The sequence below is a fragment of the Schistocerca nitens genome, chromosome 1 (assembly GCF_023898315.1).
Source record: "Schistocerca nitens isolate TAMUIC-IGC-003100 chromosome 1, iqSchNite1.1, whole genome shotgun sequence".
Classification (NCBI taxonomy): Eukaryota; Metazoa; Arthropoda; class Insecta; order Orthoptera; family Acrididae; genus Schistocerca; species Schistocerca nitens.
Window position 1 is genome coordinate 177,369,297 of NC_064614.1, and position 21,104 is coordinate 177,390,400.

Below are 21,104 nucleotides of genomic sequence, written 5' to 3' on the forward strand. Positions count from 1 at the left end.
TGGAGGCGGGCTGCACGATGTTGGGGCGTGAGCGGAAGACGGCCTAATGGTGTGCGGGACCGTAGCCCAGCTTCATGGAGACGGTTGCGAATGGTCCTCGCCGATACCCCAGGAGCAACAGTGTCCCTAATTTGCTGGGAAGTGGCGGTGCGGTCCCCTACGGCACTGCGTAGGATCCTACGGTCTTGGCGTGCATCCGTGCGTCGCTGCGGTCCGGTCCCAGGTCGACGGGCACGTGCACCTTCCGCCGACCACTGGCGACAACATCGATGTACTGTGGAGACCTCACGCCCCACGTGTTGAGCAATTCGGTGGTACGTCCACCCGGCCTCCCACATGCCCACTATACGCCCTCGCTCAAAGTCCGTCAACTGCACATACGGTTCACGTCCACGCTGTCGCGGCATGCTACCAGTGTTAAAGACTGCGATGGAGCTCCGTATGCCACGGCAAACTGGCTGACAGTGACGGCGGCGGTGCACAAATGCTGCGCAGCTAGCGCCATTCGACGGCCAACACCGCGGTTCCTGGTGTGTCCGCTGTACCGTGCATGTGATCATTGCTTGTATAGCCCTCTCGCAGTGTCCGGAACAAGTATGGTGGGTCTGACACACCGGTGTCAATGTGTTCTTTTTTCCATTTCCAGGAGTGTACATACGTCTATGGCCATGATGCCACTGTGTTATTATATAGTTCTGTTATTTGTGCCAACAACTTCCCTAGTAGATGTTACATCCTGTCACCAGGTGGGCCAGCATGCTACCTGAGAAATCCCACTGCCAAGGCCGGAATAATGCTGAGGCGACATGGTGCAAGATGCCTGGCCAGGGCAGTGATGAATGGAGTTATTTCATACTGCACTGTCTCCACCCCTCTATGATCCCAGAAGTGGTGCCTTTTTACAATAAAAGCAGGGCAAGTAAGCTTAAATACTGGTCACTTCAGTCTGCAGAGATTGTTGTCAGCTGCTGCCTTGATCAAGAGTTACTCGACACCAGCTGTTGACCTGATTTGGGTCACCTTGCCTCAACTACAACTACCTGATGCCTCTGCCAGCTGTTGGTCTATGGACCTCTCCTAGGCCTGATACAGAGAGTGTCTGAATAAGTGCCAGCTGGCTGGGGGTCTCTCCCTAACTGTCATCAATCAACTCCTGGATGTCTCTGAGGGCTCCCAGGTGTACCCTGCCCCCAGGTGCACCCCACACCTGACCTACTGTTGTGGCTGCCTCCTGATGAGCACTTCCTCAACTTTCTGTTGGCAGAATACCTAATGGAGCACCACACTCATGAGACCACTGTTGCAGTGACTCTTCATGGCCATACTGTTACCTGCTGGTGTCCATACAGTTCCAGCACACCACCTTGTGTTATACTGACATGGACTCTGCTGCCTAAGAGTGACACACATCACTGAGACAGTACCAGTCACTACTGTACGAGTTCTTGTTAAATAAAGTGTGAGCCTTATATTGCTGCATTTCAGATTTTGTATCCATCAGAGAACTGGTGCTTCATATCTGTCACCCTGTTCACCACCCAGACTCATCATCCTGACATTTTACAGTGTCAGTGACTATTAAACCATCCAGATTCTTGCAAAGGTACCAACTCACAACAATTGCTACTAGAAGTGTGGTTGTACGTAACAACTGCTGTCAGAAAAGTCAGGGACATCGGGCAGCATTCTGGGTCAACGTATGCCATTGCCATCACAGTGGGGTGAGTGACAACAAACTGTTTTGGCTGTTTGTCGTTTGAATCAGTCAAGATGCCATACCAGTTAAACTGACAAATAGGATTCAAAGTGTGCTTTGTGAAAAATGATTCTGGCTGAGATTTGAGTGAGTTCAAAAGGAACACCAGAGAGACTTATGCAGGTATGCACTCAGTCAGATTTATGCAAAGTAATTTGCTGGAGCATAGTGCCCCCTCTGTGCAGTAGATACCTATAGTTGGTTTTAAATGTAGTAGACCTGGGAATCATATCAGATAATTCAATGACTGCACTTAGTTTGTGCTCACATGTGAAGATCAAATATATATATTTTTTAAATGTTACAGTCTTGCTAAGATTAAGTGTCTCCTTGTGTTTGCCCTATTATATTTTGCTCTGTCATTACCTAGAGGCTTCACAATTGGTACGTTAGAGGAACAGATGATTACCAAACCAGATCTGTTTAGTGTTTATTAGATCCAGCACCACAAACAAGAATAGACAACACAGAACTGCATAGACAGTCAGACATACAGATCTTGACTCAGATTACTGGTGCCCATCCTAGATACTAATACCACTATCTTGATTTCTTATTTCTCAGCTAAGTCAGGGAACAATATGTTAGTGTTTGTGGACAGTTTGTTGAAAGTTGAAAATCTGTGTTGTTGGGCAGATATACAGTTGTTACATATGACCAAATTAGATTTAATAAGAGATGCTAAAACATATGTCATACCATGAGGACCTGAGAAATGGTCCAACATTTTAAGTAATGAGTGCAACAGTACAGAAGGTAAAACAGTTTTCGGTATTATTGGGAACAGTTAAATGGCGTGTTGCAAAGACAGTTTCATGGGCACAATAAGAAAACCCAATGTTAATACTTATCAGTTAAAGTAGAGTGATGACAGAAATGGCGTGCTTCTGCAGAAAGCAGATCAAAGGGCTTTAGATGCATTTTTACTGTGATTGCTATCCAGTGTGTTGAGAGATTTACATAAAACCATAGGCACAGCAATGGCTGTAGAAGAAATGGAGGCAGTTTCTATTAAATAAGACAGAGACAGATTATTCCCCAACAGGTTAGGAAAGGTTGAGGCTCGTTTATGGTGTGACATACTTCTGTTGCTATCTATTTTGTAAGAAGTTTAAGGCAGTAATGGATCATACAGTGTAGAAATAGTTGTTGGGGTTCAAGGATCCATCCAGCATATCAGTTCAGTGGGCACTTAAACTAAGAGACTTTAATTTCAAAGTGATCCATAAACCTGGTACATATTGAAATGCAAATAGCCTTAGTAGAAAAGTCATTGTATTACTGAGAGTGGAATGGCAAAAAGCCCAAGCTACTGACAAGGACTGCATGTGCTGACAATAGCATGTTAAGCAAGATAGCGAACCTTGGACTGTGTGTTGTAGTTCCAGTCACATTGCAAGACAAAGTGTTAAAACAGTCACATAATCTATGTTATCTGGCCAGTGGGGTCATATGACTACAGAACAGCATGTAGCTGAGAATTACTGGTGGTGTACATGTAGACAAGATGTGGAAAAACATGTGAAACATTGTGTAGCATGCACGCAATTGACTGAAATTGAGGCATCGCCATATTCTTCTGCAAAAGTTGCTGGAAGCTAGTGACCCTTTTAAAATGATTGGAATGGCTATCTTGGGCCCTTATCTACAAACACTGGTGGGGGAACTGCTATATTCTTGCCATAACAGATCATTTTTTCCAGTATGTGAGAAGGATAGCTATCCCAAATCAGTAAGCTGTTACAGTAGCACAGGTAATGGTTAATAGTTGGTTATTAATGTTTGATATTCCAGAAACATTAATTACAGATTAGAGCACCAATTTTATGTAAGTGTTAATGAAGCAGCTGTGTCATCTATTATGCATACATAAGTTAAGGACAAGTGTCTTACATCTGCAGTGAATAGAAGAACAGAGAGTGTGGACTGGAAAACAGGGAAAATGCTATGCCACTTTCTAAACAACCATCACAATGTTCAAGATACTGTGTTGCTATACATTTTCACCACAGTGAATAGAAGAACAGAGAGTGTGGATAGGAAAATAGGGAAAATGATATGCCACTTTCTAAATAGCCATCACAATCATCGAGATACTGTGTTGCTATACATTTTCACCAAGTACAATTCTAATATCCATGAAAGTATAGTCTTATCACTATAAGAAGTGGTGCATGGTCAAAAAATGTCATCACCATTTGGAATTATCAAATCTAGGATATGAAATCCAGTGCAACTTTATGCTAGGACATTTCAGGAAAGTGTGGAAACAGGTAATGAAGGACAATACAAAGCCTATGAATGTCAGGAATGATGAGGCAGCACAATGTGAAGCTACCTAAGTACTGTGTAGGACAGTGCAAGATGTTAACAAGCCTGTATACCCCAAAGGGTAAAACAAAGAAATTTGCCACCCTCTATCAAGATCCTTATCAAGTATTTGCATGATGTCACCAGTGAATGTTAAGCTACAGCTGCCAATGCATACAGTGGACATACAAGTCAGATGTATCTGTCCTTTATAGGTGTGCTAGATATGTTACTGCCGTTACCAGTGCCGCCATTGGAAAAGGGGAAAGGAGGTGGTGGGGATGGGAATAGTGAGAGGAAGAAAGGACTGATTGCATCCACACAAGCTACTACATGCAAATCACCAAATGCTATAAGGACATGGAAGTGATAGTGCATTAGAATTTCAGATTTATTAGGTGTAGGTAAAGATAGACTGCTACTTACTGTAAAGATAACATGTTAAGTTGCGAGACAGGCACAATTAAAAGGCACTTACACATAAGATTCCAGCCACAGCCTTCATCAGAAAAAGTTCATTCATAGAAGCAAGCATTACTCACACACACATGACCACAAATACCGGCAGCTTGGGGCAGAATCTGGCCCAAGCTCGTAGAGTTGGTGGTCATGTGTGCATGAGATATGCTTACTTGTGCGATGAATGGTGTGTGTTTCTCTTTTTCCAATAAAGGCTGTGCCTGAAAGCTTATGTGTAAGTATCTTTTAATTGTGCTGTCTGCAAATTAGTGTATTATCTTTACAGTAACTAGCAATCTTATCTTTTCTTACATTGTTGATGTTCCTACTTGGAGTTTGCATTGTTAGAGTTGTTAGGTATATTTTTGTATATCTAATGTTATGTACTATGGTAATAAGAATGTGAAGTGGTTGTTGTACAAATGATGAAGGGTTTCTGAGTTACTTAAATGCATTCTTTTATGAGGGCTTTTGTCTTTATGTATTTCTACGTATTTTGATCAAGAGTATACAGGAGTCTTGCAGTGTGAGGATGGTGATACAACAGTGTGGTTATAGATGGATATTAAAGATTGGTTTAGTAAGTATCATGTTAATTATATGTGGATGAGTAAGTTAACAATTTTGGGTGTTCCCTCTGCACCCCTGCCCCCCCTAATGAATGTAGCATGGCAGGGATAAAGTTTGCTATCTTGTTGCATGTATATAGCATGCGGAAAGTATACTGATGTATATTTTTTGGTTGTATGACTGGTCGCAGCTGTGACAGCAGCATTTATATTTTTAGAAGCAGCAAATGGGAGTGTTTGTGGGAGGAGGGGTGGGGCGAAGGAGAATTCCTTACAAAGTTTATGAAGAAATAAATTAAATAGAGGGAAAGTTTGTTATAATTAATTGTGTATAGATTTAGGAAGGATGTACTGTAACTTGCAGTCCTCCGCTTGAGGCACTGGGAGATGAAGTAACGTACAGTGAACAGTTTTTTGTTGTTGTAAAGACTGTCCCAGATGATCCAGACTGCCAGAGGGATCAGTGAAATGGAATTGTTTTTAGAGAAGACAGGAGCAGAAGGTTGGCAATGTGACAGCCTGGGACCAAAACTTTACTTTCAGAGGGCAGCTCCCCACTGGATATACTCAGTATATGATCCAACGTTAGTCACTGCTAATTGCTACAAACAAGCATGATCTAAGAGTACAGAGCACCTGGGGCTGTGAGGTAACAAAATATTAATAAACAGTATGATGTGTGACATTTTGTGACTGACTTTTTGGCTTCCAACACCCATAACAGGGCTACAGATCTGCACCTAATATGTCTGCTGTTGTACTCGTCTGAAAAACCTTTGGAAATATTACCAGCTAGGAATATAAACCACCTGAACAATGCCTCAGATTCCACCTTACTCGGTTCATTGGATAAACTCATATTAGTGCAGAATAGGTGCATTAGAGCCAAGCACATTCAACAGTATCACAGTAGATACAATCACACAGTCGTGGTGGTGGGAATCTAATGTACAGTACTATATTGATTCTGGTTCTCACTTGTGAACTTATGTCTATCTATGGTGGAGAACCTGCCAACCTCCTGAATTTCCCATCGACCCTATACTGATCAGCTGAGTCACCCCAACAATGTGAATAATCACAAGAACACCAATCATTGAGCACTGTGAATTGGACTGGACTAGTAGAAGGGCAATGAGAGTGGAAAGCATAAATATTTGTACAAGAGAAGAATATATAATGTACTATGTAATGTTTAAGTAATTTACACATTCAGCAGCAGCCTGAGATTCAATGGATGAAATCTTTTAAAGTGGGAAGAGTGTTGCACCGACACCTACCATACCAGACATCATAGTCTGTGGTCAAATGGGTCAGCATGCTGCCTGCAAAATTCCACTGCCAGAGTTGGAAAATTGCTGAGATGGCATGGTACAAAACAACCAGTCAGAGCAGTGGTAAAAACAGTTAGTCATGCTACTCTGTCTCAGCCCCTCTACATGCTCAGAAGTGGTACCATGTCAATATAATTTGGGCTGAGCGAGCTCCACCTTAGCAATTTCTGTTGCTGACTGCTGCATATGCCATGAACTACTCCACACCAGTCATTGACCTGATGTGGGTCAGCTAAACTCTTCTACAACTAGCCAACACTTTTCCAGCTGTTGGTCTATAGACCACTTCTGGGCCTGATACTGCTGGCGTTTGAATGGCACTGTTGGGCTGGGGTGTCCTCCCAGTTGTCATCAACCAACTCCTGAACGTCTCGAAGGGGTACCAGGTTTGCAACCTTTGCTTGGGTGCATCCCACATCTGCCCCTTTGCTGTTGATGCTGCCTGCCTGGCACTTCATTCCATTGCAGTTGGCAGAATGCCTCACTTAGCACTGCACTCATAAGGCCATTCACATATTGACTCATCATAGCCGCCTTGCAATGTGTTGATGATATGTGGAGCCAGCACACTGTCTTCTGTTATGCTTATGCAGGCTCTGCCACCCAGAGTCAATGCACATTATTAATAAGCCATCAGTGGTCTCTGTACAAGTTCTTGCAAAACAAACTGTGATGTTTATATTGCTGTATTTCTGGTTCCACAACTGCTGTAGAACTGGTGCTTCTCACCCATTGTCCTGCTCACCTTCCAGAGTTATCATCCTGTCATTTTATGTTGTCAGTGCCTATTGTACCATACTGATATGTGACTGGCTACCCATAACACTATGCATCAATCAGCCACTATCCAATTGTTCACAGTCCTCATAAATACACTCCTGGAAATTGAAATAAGAACACCGTGAATTCATTGTCCCAGGAAGGGGAAACTTTATTGACACATTCCTGGGGTCAGATACATCACATGATCACACTGACAGAACCACAGGCACATAGACACAGGCAACAGAGCATGCACAATGTCGGCACTAGTACAGTGTATATCCACCTTTCGCAGCAATGCAGGCTGCTATTCTCCCATGGAGACGATTGTAGAGATCCTGGATGTAGTCCTGTGGAACGGCTTGCCATGCCATTTCCACCTGGCGCCTCAGTTGGGCCAGCGTTCATGCTGGACATGCAGACCGCGTGAGACGACGCTTCATCCAGTCCCAAACATGCTCAATGGGGGACAGATGCGGAGATCTTGCTGGCCAGGGTAGTTGACTTACACCTTCTAGAGCACGTTGGGTGGCACGGGATACATGCGGACGTGCATTGTCCTGTTGGAACAGCAAGTTCCCTTGCCGGTCTAGGAATGGTAGAATGATGGGTTCGATGACGGTTTGGATGTACCGTGCACTATTCAGTGTCCCCTCGACGATCACCAGTGGTGTACGGCCAGTGTAGGAGATCGCTCCCCACACCATGATGCCGGGTGCTGGCCCTGTGTGCCTCGGTCGTATGCAGTCCTGATTGTGGCGCTCACCTGCACGGCGCCAAACACGCATACGACCATCATTGGCACCAAGGCAGAAGCGACTCTCATCACTGAAGACGACATGTCTCCATTCGTCCCTCCATTCACACCTGTCGCGACACCACTGGAGGCGGGCTGCATGATGTTGGGGCGTGAGCAGAAGACGGCCTAACGGTGTGTGGGACCGTAGCCCAGCTTCATGGAGACGGTTGCGAATGGTCCTCGCCGATACCCCAGGAGCAACAGTGTCCCTAATTTGCTGGGAAGTGGCGGTGCGGTCCCCTACGGCACTGTGTAGGATCCTACGGTCTTGGCGTGCATCCGTGCGTCGCTGTGGTCCGGTCCCAGGTCGACGGGCACGTGCACCTTCCGCCGACCACTGGCGACAACATCGATGTACTGTGGAGACCTCACGCCCCACGTGTTGAGCAATTCGGCGGTACGTCCACCCGGCCTCCCGCATGCCCACTATACGCCCTCGCTCAAAGTCCGTCAACTGCACATACGGTTCACGTCCACGCTGTCGCGGCATGCTACCAGTGTTAAAGACTGCGATGGAGCTCCGTATGCCACGGCAAACTGGCTGACACTGACGGCGGCGGTGCACAAATGCTGCGCAGCTAGCGCCATTCGACGGCCAACACCGCGGTTCCTGGTGTGTCCGCTGTGCCGTGCGTGTGATCATTGCTTGTACAGCCCTCTCGCAGTTTCCGGAGCAAGTATGGTGGGTCTGACACACCGGTGTCAATGTGTTCTTTTTTCCATTTCCAGGAGTGTATAAAAAACATCAACATACCAAATAGCAGCTGAAAAAGCACACACAAAAGAAGAAACTGGCAAAATCAATAGGTTTTGGACGTATATTCACCAAAAAAAAAAAAAAAAAAAAGGAAGCTAGCAGTTAGAAAAAGAACTAGACAGGAAAATCACAAAGGACTCAAAGTTAAAAGATACAGTATAACTACCTGCATCTCCCTCTATTAAACATCTCATGATTTTTCCACCTACCAATACAAAGTTTTATTTCCTCTTTACATCAAATATTTCAGATATTATGTAAATCAGTGGTTTGCAAAGTTATGTATACATCCTTTATTTTACCACAACTTAACATATGGAAATTTTTTAAAACTTTTTCTTTGACATACATTGAATATAGATATTTTTGTCTCTGTAAACTCAGGAAATTTTGACACATACCTTGCTGACTTAGAGCACCAATTGTAACAAGCATTACTTCACTCAAGTCCCATGATGGTTGCTCCAACATATTAAGGCTAAACTGCTTTCTTGATGCATTGATCCCAGTGAATGGAAAATTCTCACCTGTAGAATTTTTCTGAAAAATATGTATTTATTCTTAGGTCTCAGAAAAAGTTTTTCTGCAACAGGACTTAAGAACTTCAATTGGTCCATGTTGATTATACCTGTGCAATAGGTAGCCTTGTTTCACTACCCAATATGAAAGTAAGGAGAAATGTGATACCCACAAGTAGTGAGAACAGAGAGACCCACACATCCAGAGAAAATGGTAAAGAGTAAATGTTACGAGCAGCTCGAAGTGACTGGACCTTATAGAAAAGTTGTGGTCTGAAAAACAAGAAACATTAAAACGACATTCCATCTTCTGTAATTCATCATCCAATGTCTAGATAATTTAATTTAATTTAAACAAAATTACCAGCATCTGAGTGATGGTATTCTTAACTGTAGGGGATATAAGATTATAATTAGCTCTAATAATAATATATTTGCTATCTAGAAATTTAGTGGACCTTTTGGAGTAAATTTTAGATCACTAGTACTAACCTTGCTCATGAAAAAATGGAAAATGAGCACCCTGAAGCAATGATACTAAAGAAACAAAACTGTCACATGATATACAGATAATATACTGTGGATGATCACAGTTATTGTCAGACTGTCTTTAATAAAATGTCAACATCTTATATGCCTTTTCAAATGGCACTGCAGCCCTCAAATTGTGCATAGAGATGATGAATTTCAGGTCATATTGATATCAATGCTTCAGGCTACTTCTGCCTGTTTTTGTAGTTTGTATGAGCAGCACAGGACAGCCCAGATAGGATTGCATCATGTCTAAAAGATGCTCATTAGTGCATGGGTCTGATTAATGGGGCAGCCACGAGAGTTGGCAAACTTTTTTGAGATCGTGATTTGTGATGCAAGTAGTGTATGGAAGGACATAGCCCTGCTGAAAGTGTATGCTACACTAATGCTGAAGGATTGGAACAGAATGGGTTGGATGATGTTCTGGGCATAACCTACACTGTTCATTATTTCCTCAGCAAACATCACAAGCTCATGCTCATCATATGCAGTGGGTCATCACAACACAATCCCTGGAGTTAGTTGTGTATGTTGCTGTCTCACAAATCACCATTACTGATGCCAAGACAGATAATGCTTTTATCACTAAACACATATTTGAGCCATTCAGCCCCTGATTGTGTTTTTCACTTCACTATTGAGCTAGATGGTTATGAAGTGTGAGAGGGAGTCTGGTGAGTAGTATCCTCATTCATTGTCTAGATCCAAAGATCGCCATACCTGACATTCTGTGTGCAACAATGTTGGTGATTTATGCTGTATCAATGTGAAATAAATAATGGCTGCTCCTCAAATACCAGGCTGAATCTTCATACCATTGCCTTCTGTAAAAAGGATGATGAGTGTGATCACCCTGTTCAACATTGATGCCAGTGTTGAAACACATTTGAAATCTCATGTACAAAATTGGGTGTCAATGGCATCTTTGCATATCTGCAGTGATTACTAATTCAGTTTGAAGCCTGAAACAACAGACCATTCCTTCACCAAGTAAATACATTTTACATGAGACCAGCATTTTCATGCTCACTGTGTACTTCCTTCTCTATCTACAGTATTGTGCTTTGATATATTGCTATACTACCCCACTTAAATGTGTTTTTTTCTGTGTAATGCCTTTAGTGGTATTCAGATTTCATGTCTATTTCATATTCCTGTGTTTTTTCTCTTTTTATTTGCACCATTATGTACAAAGGGTCCAAAGGTTTGGGGTCAAAATTATGCAGATGATGGACTTTGATGTAATCAACTAATGAACAGAAGAAATATTTGTTGATATAAAGGAGTTAAACTTTATAGCACCAAACTTAAACTTATAGCAACAATTTAAAATTATCCTGGATGGCTGTCTGTTACTTGAAGAAGCCAGTTTCTCATGAGTTTCTGTCTGCTGTGGTAAGTTTCTTCTGCCTGTTGTAAAACTTTCCTCTCTTCACTCAGTTGACTTTCCAGGTACTGCATTCCCTGCTGTATTGTATACAATGATGGGAAAAAATCTCAACACCATGAAACTTTTGTCTAGGTAACATATTTAAATGATTAATGCTACAAGATCACAGGTTTGTGTAACCATGAGAAAAGCCAATGCATATATGAAATGCTGGTACATTAATAACCCATGCAACCACCAGAATGTTGAATGCAAGCATGCAAATGTGCGTGTATTGTGTCGTACAGGTGCTGGATGTCATATTTTGGAATGGAGTTCCATGCCTGCTGCACTTGGTCAATACAGGAACGGTTAATGTTGCTTGTGGGTGGCAATGGATTTGTCATCTGATGATGTCACACGGGTGCTTGATTGGAGATAGATCTGGTGATTGAGCAGGCCAAGGTAACAAGCTGACACTCAGGAGAGCATGTTGGGTTACAACAGTGGTCCTCAACTGGCCCCTCCTAACCAACACATGGCTATCACTGGCACTGAGGCAGAACCAGCTTTCATCAGGAAACACAACAGACCTCCACTCTGCCCTCCAATGAGCAAACTGTGGAGGTTTGCAGTCAACAAAATGCATGCTGCAGGGGTCTGGCTTGGAGCTGTCCTTGGAGTAACCAATTAGTAACTGTGGTGTCAACTGCTGCTCAGGTTGCTGTTGCAGGTGCAGTATGATGTGCCTGAGCCATATGCCAAACATGATCATCTTCCCTCTCAGCATTGCCATATGGCCTTCCAGAGCCCAGTCATCTTGCAACTGTAGGCTGTACATTCTCGTTATCACCTTTACCAGCAGTCATGTACAGTGGCTACTTTGCTGCCAGGTATTTCTGCAACATCACAGAAGGAACATCCAGCTTCTCATAGCCCTATGACATGATCTAGTTAAAACTCGGTGAGGTGTTGGTAATGGTGTCTTTGTCATTTTAAAGGTGTTCTTGACAAACATCAACTCAGTACATCCAATGTCAAAGGTAAGTAATGGAGTTTACATCTGAAGCAAACCTAATTCGCATTCCCAGAGTGGTGCTACAATCGCCACTCCTACATGAGTGGCACGAAATTGATTAGATGTCATCTTTCAGGTGCAGAAACACACCTACCAACCTTTGTGGTGTTGCTTTTTTATATCAGTATATTAAATACATATTTACAAGTTAGTATAATGAATAATATATTGTCTTCAACAATGGTAAGGAACTGAAAACAGTGATAAACCACACTGTGGACACTTCACAAACAATTGTCAGTTGTTTTTCATTGTAGCATCATCAAGGTTGATGCAGTCAGTTTCTTGTTATGAAACACAATTTCAAACATGTCTCTCACAACCATAGTGCTTATTCAAGATTTCATACCACGTGACCATTTGTCTCCTTATTTCAAAATCCTCAGTTTAGGATCCTCGGCAATCAATTCTAACACTAAAGGTTTGGGACATCCCATACAACACTCAACAGTTTTACATCTACACATCTAAACTGAAGTTTCACAAATATGAGTTTGAGTCTTTATAACAGCATGTAGCTGTTTCCTAGAGTGGCATCTAACCCAGATCTCTACTTCGAGTGGGTGTAGTTAGCTATATGCTGCCTGACTGCCTGAGCTGTCCAGATACATCCCAACAAACAGTTTTCTTTGAAAGCAGGTCCACAGATCCTAAAAAGTTTTGAGATGACTCCATAACCACCTGAAACTCTACAGTAACAGTCTCAGCGTAGTTAATTACTTAGTTTCATGTTCCATGCATCATTTTCATAATAAACCTTAATTATGTGGAATGAATGTCCATGAGACATTTTGTATCAGTGGATAGTGGTCAGATATTTTAGTTGCAGCATTGTGCACCCCTTTCTGTACTAAAGACAGCCTTAATGTGGAGTAATGAATGTCATTTTTCTTCTGGTACTGTAATAATGTACATCATTGTTCCTTCTGAACTGCAAATGGATCACTTACAGCAAATGTAATGAGGGAATAAATACACTGTGAAGTAGTAGCCAAAATGTCCAGCTCCTTAAACACATCTACTAGATGATCATAGGAGAACATCATATATTATTCATACAGCACATTTTTTTAGCAATGAAGACTTTCTTTCTTAAAGATGAGTTACCCCAGAACATGATTAAATATGATGTTATTAGCTGAAAATAAGCAAAATATGTCAACTTCATGATTTTTCTCTCCGCAAGATTGCAATGATTCTAAGTGCAAATGTGACTGAACTATGTTGTTTTAGGAGCTCCAAAAAGTGTTTCTCCAGTTAAATTCTTATCAATATGGTCTCCTTAAAATTTTGAACTTTCCATTCTATTTATTAATTCCTTACCATTTGTTACACTTATAGTTTGAGTAGTGCCCCTAGATGTACAGAACTGAATGTGTTGTGTCTTTCTGAAATTGAGAGTGAGACCAAATGCAGGCCCCCCAGCTAATTACACTGTTAAGAAAATTGTTTAGCATATCTTCTGTTGGTATGTGTTGTGGGTTGGCAGGACAGCCAACACCGTGTTATTAGAGGAAGCCAAAAGGCACGCGTTTTAGCTCACGCAGGCTGGCGTGAGGTCTGGAACAGTTCAAGAAAATTAGAATTTAGAAAAACGGACGTAGCTGGTGGAATACTTAACTTTAATCCATAAATGGTGAACGTCGCTCTTGACTGTACATTATTCACAATATCAATAGTAACTGAACATGGCGCCTTGCTAGGTCGTAGCAAATGACGTAGCTGAAGGCTATGCTAACTATCGTCTCGGCAAATGAGAGCGTATTTTGTCAGTGAACCATCGCTAGCAAAGTCGGTTGTACAACTGGGGTGAGTGCTAGGAAGTCTCTCTAGACCTGCCGTGTGGTGGCACTCGGTCTGCAATCACAGATAGTGGCGACACGCGGGTCCGACGTATACTAATGGACCGCGGCCGATTTAAAGGCTACCACCTAGCAAGTGTGGTGTCTGGCGGTGACACCACAGTATGTGTATGATTGGATTGCTTGCAGTACTAATATCAACCACAAAATAACTAATTTTGTTTACATACATACATGAGTAACATTGGCAGATCTAAGATTGAGCCTTGGGGAACCACATATATGATTTCTCCCCAGTCAAAAGAATCTCCCCTCACTAGTTTGCTTGAATGAGTAAGTACAACTTTCTGCATTCTTTTGGTTAACTATGACTTTATTGACATTATTCATTGGTTGGCTATACCACCAGTTCCATAAAACTACAGTTTATCTAAGAGGACAGGGTAATTCACACAGTCAAATGCCTTAGATAGGTCACAGAAAATACTAATTGGTGTTATTTTGTGATTTAATAGTTGTAAAAATTGGTTAGCAAATGAGCAAAAGGCACTCACAGTAGAGCAACATTTCTGAAATCTCAACTGTAATTTCCTCAGTATATTAATGTTGCTCAGGTGGGATACTATCATGACATACATGCATACACGGCCTTCTCAAAAATTTTGGAAAATGATGTCAATAGTGAAATGGGTCTGAACTTATTTTCATCTCTTGTATAACATTTCTTATAGAGGGTATTAATAGTGGCATATTTCAATCTCTCTGGAAAAATGCCTTGAGCAGGTAATGTATTACATATTTTACAGAAGATAGGGCTTATTATACCGGAAAAAAATCCTTAGTTCCATGTTGTGAACATCTTCAAATCCATATGAGCTTTTAATTTTGAGAAATATTATTTCTTAATTTCAGAGGGAGAAGCTAGTGACACATTCTGAAGACTGAATTTTATGGGAGTTACTTTTTCAACATACAGCTGTGATTTTTCTCTTTAACTGCTTGTCCTGATATTTTGTACTATACTTAAGAAATGATTATTAAATGCATTTTCTACCTGTGACTCATCATTTATAATCATTCCATTTAATTCAGTAGGTATCTTATCCTGTTCTTAGGCTGGTTGTCCTATCTCTTGTTTCACTACATTACATGTAGCCTTAAGTTTGTTATCAAAATTACTGACATAATGTGCATATTTCTTGATTTTTAATTACTTTTCTCAGGATCGCTAAATATACGTTTCCATTTCCCTTTCACAAGATACTCTAATCACTCTACTCATCCTTGTTTTTTTTTACATGGCTGTTCTATGTTCTTCTGATTAGCATGTACACACAGGTGTTTCCAAATACTGATAGTAATTTATCATGCAGCAAATTAAATTAAATGGCAGCATCTCATTCATTACAAAGTTCATCCCAGGTCATCTTCTGTAAACTATTCGCAAAAGCATTTGTTCTGGAGTAATTAATTATTCTGATTCCACTTATGAGTATCAGTACTGTAAGGCATTATGTTACTTATCCTAATTAACTGTGGAACATTATCATAGCGAGCGTTTGTCACTGGGTATACAATTATTTTCTTTCTTTGAGCTTCATCGGAGAAAACATTTCGATTATGGTACTTCTGTCTTTGCCCATCTGTGTTGGAAAGTTAACTGCTGAAATCAAATTTTAAGATCTAAATAAGCCTTCCAGATCATTTTTTCTATAAGAATCCTTTAGAAAATCTACATTGAAATCACCACAGACAGTTAACTGCTTGTTGCTGCCTGACAGATAACGTGAACCATCGTCAGCGACAAGTGAAAATGTTTGCTGGACCGGGATTCAAACCCAGGGTTTCCTGCTTACTAGGCAGTTATGTTAACCATTGTGCCATCCAGACACAGTGTTCATCACATCTGTGCGGACTGTCTTGACATGCCTCCTGGCTGACCAACATTCTTACCTATACGCAGTTGCCATCAACATCCTCCATGCTCTCTACTTTGAGATTCCTGCTGAAGGTTGAACATGACTAAGCATTTGCACTGAAGGTGGTGGATTCATTGCCCATTGAAGAAAATCAATTATATAATTGATTCACCTTGAAAGCCAATGAATCTACAACCTTAAGCATGGTTGCACAACCATGTTCAACCTCCTGTGGGAATCTCAAAGTAGAGAGCATGGAGGTCGTGGATGGCAACTGCAGATATGTGGCACCAGGTGAGAATGTCAGTCAGACAGGAGGCATGCTGAGATAGTCCAGGCAATTGTGATATGACCTGTGTCCAGATGGTGCAGTGGTTAATGCAAATGCCTAATAAGCAGGGGATCCCAGGCTCAAATCCCAGTCAGGCACATATTTTCACTCATCACCACTGATTCTGTACAAAGTCATGATGCAGCTGATATTAATCATTCCTCCCCTTTCCTTTCTCTCCCCTCCAGAGAAGGCCAAAAAAATGTTCTGCAAGCATGTCACAACACAATCACAGTGTTAAAGAAAAACTAAGTTTTACTGATGAACTGAAAAAATTAAGATGCATAGTACTGTTGTTACATGATCACTACAAAACAACAACAGATCCCAGTGGAAAGGAAGTGTTGTACAACAGATATTTACAAGCAAAAAGACATTACAGAAAGGATGTAGAAGAAGCCCAAAAGAAAAGCAATGATAGACTCATTTCATGAACTCACAACCCATGTAAGGCAGCCTGGGACCAGATCAGTGAAGACAGAAAGAAAAAAATGAAATAATAAATATTGTAAAATCTTATAAACCTTCTGATAGTGATAATATGTACAGGATGTCCACTAACATTGTCAAGAAAATTATCTACATAACTGCTGAACCAATAACTATGGTAATTAATAAGTGTTTCATTGCTGGTGGATTTTCAGACTTTCTGAAACCTCCATGGACAGTGCCAGTTTATAAAAAGGGTGACCCAGCCACAGTACCAAGCTGCAGACCAATCTCAATAAATCCAATCTTCACTAATGTCATTGAGACTGCAATGAAAGAGCAAATATCAAATTACTTTGAAATTAATGAACTCTTCACAGATCCACAGTATGGTTTCTGGAAAGGCAGATCTACAACAACAACAACACTCTATCTGGTTATTGGGGCAAAGCGCTGTTTTGATAACAAAAAATCTGTAAAACTGACACTTTGTGAGCTTAGTAAGGCTTTTAACTGCATTCCTGGTTAAGGTACTCTTAAACAACCTCAGTAAGTATTGATTTGCTGGCACTGTTCTGGCAACACTCAGATCTTGTTTGGAAAACAGACAGCAGATTGTATCTGTAGTAACACTGTTCACATTTACGTAGCACTTCACTTAGCATAGACCGGGACTGTGTCCTAGGCATGCCCGATGTTAACTGACTGGGCACGGCCCGTGCTGCCTGAGTTGTTGTTGTTGCGCCGGCAGAGGTCGCGTCCGAATTCTCGCGTGCCCTCTGGTGGACGGGACTCTACTTGCAGCAACTACCGTCCATGACGCGCTGTGCCGATGTCTGCCTCCCGCGATCTTTCTGGTGGCTACTGCACTCCTCCTCCTTTGGGAGGTGAAGCCACTGCGATCCACTGCGTCGGAAGGTGGAGCATCAGGCAGGAGCTACGACCTCCACATCCACTGGAAGGCCGGAGTCGAGGGGATCTGCCAAACCTCGAGCCGGAACCTTCGAACATGGCTGGAAGTGACCCACATGAAGAGGCCACTGTCGTCCCACCACCGGAGCCCGGGACAGAACGGGCGACAAGCTGTCGAACTCCGGATCCTGATCCACCTCGGGAGGGGCAAGACCCAGTGGCGGGGACGATGGGGATGGGATGACCACAGGTGAACCAGCCTCCTGAGAAACCGGGCCTGTACACATGTCTGCGAGCCAAGGTTTTAGTACAGGAAACACCCCAGTGCCCCGCATGTAATAACGTGAGGACCTCCCTTCGTAAACTCGCAGGAACAACCACGCGAGGAGCTGTATCATCGGTAGCCAGAAGGAGAACTCCTTCCAAGACGGAGAGGCAGTCTCGTAGAATAAAATAATTATGAAGAGGGTCCGAGGCCCAGCCTGGAGGGCGGGATGACCACCCCTGCTGAATGACGCAAACTACTTGCCGGGGAACCGGGTCAGCTGCCGTTTCCCTGGCGACTCGAGAACTAGTGATCGGGAAGCCATCAACAACTTGGCAGGACGCCACATCCAAATGAAAACACATAATCTCCTCTCGATCAAACGTAGGATCCGGGCCCACCGGAAGACGGGAAAGAGCGTCGGCATTGGCATGCTGTCTGGTAGGGCGAAAATGAATGTCATAATGGTACTTAGAAAGGAACAAGGCCCAAGCTGTAGACTGTGAGCCGTCCTACCCTGAATCTGAGAGGCGGGGCCAAATAATGATATTAACGGCTTATCGTCAGTGATTTACTGAAACTTCATGCCATACAAGAAAGGGTGAAACTTGGTAACAGCATAGACAATGGCCAAAGTCTCTTTCTCCACCTGGGAGTAATGGCCTGCGCGGGACTAAGAGTTTTAGACACAAACGCCAGTGGTTGCTCGGAACCATCTGCGTTGCGATGGGCCAGGACCGCCCCCACCCCATACTGCGAAGCATCTGTAGCCAGGACCAACGGCTTATGGGGGTCAAAAGTAGCCAAACAAGGCGCTCACGTGAGGAGGCCCTTCAAAGAGGTGAACGCTCGCTCACATGCAGGCGACCAATCAAAACGAACACCCTTGCGCAGAAGGCAATACAGGGGGCGGGCTATGGTGGAAGCCCTGGGAGTGAACCGGTGGTAATAGTCTATATTGCCTAAAAAAGCTTGTAACTCTTTCAGCGAAGAGGGCTGAGGAAGGTCGACGATACCTTGGACCATACTTCCTAGTGGCTGGATGCCGTGCCGAGAGATGGTGTAGCCCACATACTCAATGGACGGTTGGAAGAAGTTTGACTTATGCAGGTTGCAACGCAAACCCACAGACCTGAATTTGAGAAAGAGGGTGCGAAGGTTGTGCAAGTGTTCCTTCGTGCTGCGGCCTGTGACAATTATGTCATCCAGGTAATTAATACAAAGAGGGATTGTCAACTTGACGTTCTCAAGATAACGCTGGAATATCGCTGGGGCACTGGATATTGCGAAGGCCAACGGCTGGTATTGGTAAAGGTCAAACGGGGTGTTGATGACCGCCAGCCGTTTGGAGTCCTCATCAAGTGGTATCTGATGATAAGCCTCCGAAAGATCGATTTCCGAAAAATATTGGCCTCCCGCCACGACGGAGAACAATTCATCAGCACGAGGCAAAGGATAGGTGTCCACCACCAATTGGGAATTAATGATGTCCTTGAAATCGCCACAAAGACGTAATTTTCCCGAGGGCTTCCTTACAATAACGAGGGTCGACGCCCACTCACTAGAAGAAATGGGAAGAACGACCCCTACGGCTGTCAGCCGGTCTATCTCTTCCTTTACCTGAGGGCAGAGAGCCAAGGGGATCTGTCTCGCACGTAGAAAACATGGGCAAGCCAACGCCTACAATGTTAAGTGAGCTTCAAAATCTGAAACACGCCCCAGGCCCTCCTCAAAGATATCTGGAAAGAGTGAGATCAAAGATTCCAATGATTGATAGGGAACGTCTTCGGAGACCAACTGTATGGTGTCAGTGATAGAAAAACCGAAAGCTTGAAATGCATCCAGGCCAAAAAGGTTAGCGGAGCTCACATCACTGACAACAATAAAAGTAATAGGCCGAGTGACTGATTTGTAAGTCACGTCGGTAGTGAATTGACCCAGTAGGGAAATGAACTGTTTACCATAACCGCGTAGACGCTGGTAAACGGGCGCCAACGGGGGCAATCCAAGGTTGGAATAAGTTTGTGCATTCAGCAACGAAACTGCCACACCCATATCTACTTACAGTTGTAACCAGCGCGACCGAACCAACACTTCGATAAAGAGTTTGTGGGCCGATGCGTCGGGAGCCTGGCCCGATGAAACTTCCTGAATGTCAATGTCCATGTCCTCTGTACCCGCTTCCTTCAATGCTTTTGAGGCTGAGCGGCAATCTTTAGCAATGTGACCTTTTTTATTACATTTGCGACAAACGGCCCAACGCTGGGGGCACTCTGACCTATCATGATGTATATAGCACGATGCACAGGACGGCAACAGGGGCCGGCGGCCAGAATTCTGTTTACGCGCCATGCAGGAGCGGCCATAATGGCCGGATTGTACATATCGCACAGACTCCACCCCGGACACAGTGGACATGGACGCGCCACCCTGAACCACCGCGATGTCGCACCACGCTTCCAGCTGTTGACCTGCGGCGTGAGAGACCTCATACGATTGAGCAATGGACAGGACTTCCTCGAGAGAAGGGTCTTCTAACTGCGGGGCCCGTTGCCGGACCTCCCTATCAGGGGCCAAATGAACAATGACATCGCGTACCATAACGTGGGCATACGACTCTCACGACTGCTCCATGACAAAATGACACTTGTGACTAAGACCGTGCAGGGTAGCGGCCCATGCCCGGTAAGACTGGTGGGGCTGTTTCTTGCATTGATAGAACTCGACCCTAGCCGCCACAACATGCGTGCGGCGGCGATAATATGAAGACAGCAATGAACACAATGCATCAAAAGACAAGGATGCATCAGCAACATGAAACGCCTGGAAATGCTGCCGAAGGCGATGTTCATATGCATCCCAATCCTCCGCCGTCTCGTCACATGGGGGAAAGGGAGGAGGGAACGGCGCTGGAGCAGACTGCGCGGAGAGCAATGCCGGAAGCACTTGTTTCATGGTGGCCATGAGCTCCGTCTGCTGCTCAACCAAAACCCGTACTAAATCCTCCATGCCATGGAGAAGCTGTGAAACAGGAACAACGATGCAACACGCGAAAGAACGACCCTACTCGTCGCCAATTGTGTAGTAACACTGTTCACGTTTACGTAGCACTTCACTTAGCATAGACCGGGACTGTGTCCTAGGCATGCCCGATGTTAACTGACTGGGCACGGCCCATGCTGTCTGAGTTGTTGTTGTTGT

General features: G+C 43.5%; 1 protein-coding gene across 1 annotated transcript in view; it reads right to left on the reverse strand.

Annotated features, from left to right (window-relative positions):
* The window catches only part of LOC126235278 (uncharacterized), a 99,360-nt gene that overhangs the window by 62,608 nt on the left and 15,648 nt on the right, over positions 1–21,104 (reverse strand). The window contains exons 3-4 of the mRNA XM_049944036.1: positions 9,375–9,537; positions 9,148–9,229 (exon numbers count right to left, since the gene is read on the reverse strand). Of these exons, the coding sequence (XP_049799993.1) occupies positions 9,148–9,229; positions 9,375–9,537 (245 nt within the window). The remainder of the gene's footprint in view (positions 1–9,147; positions 9,230–9,374; positions 9,538–21,104) is intronic.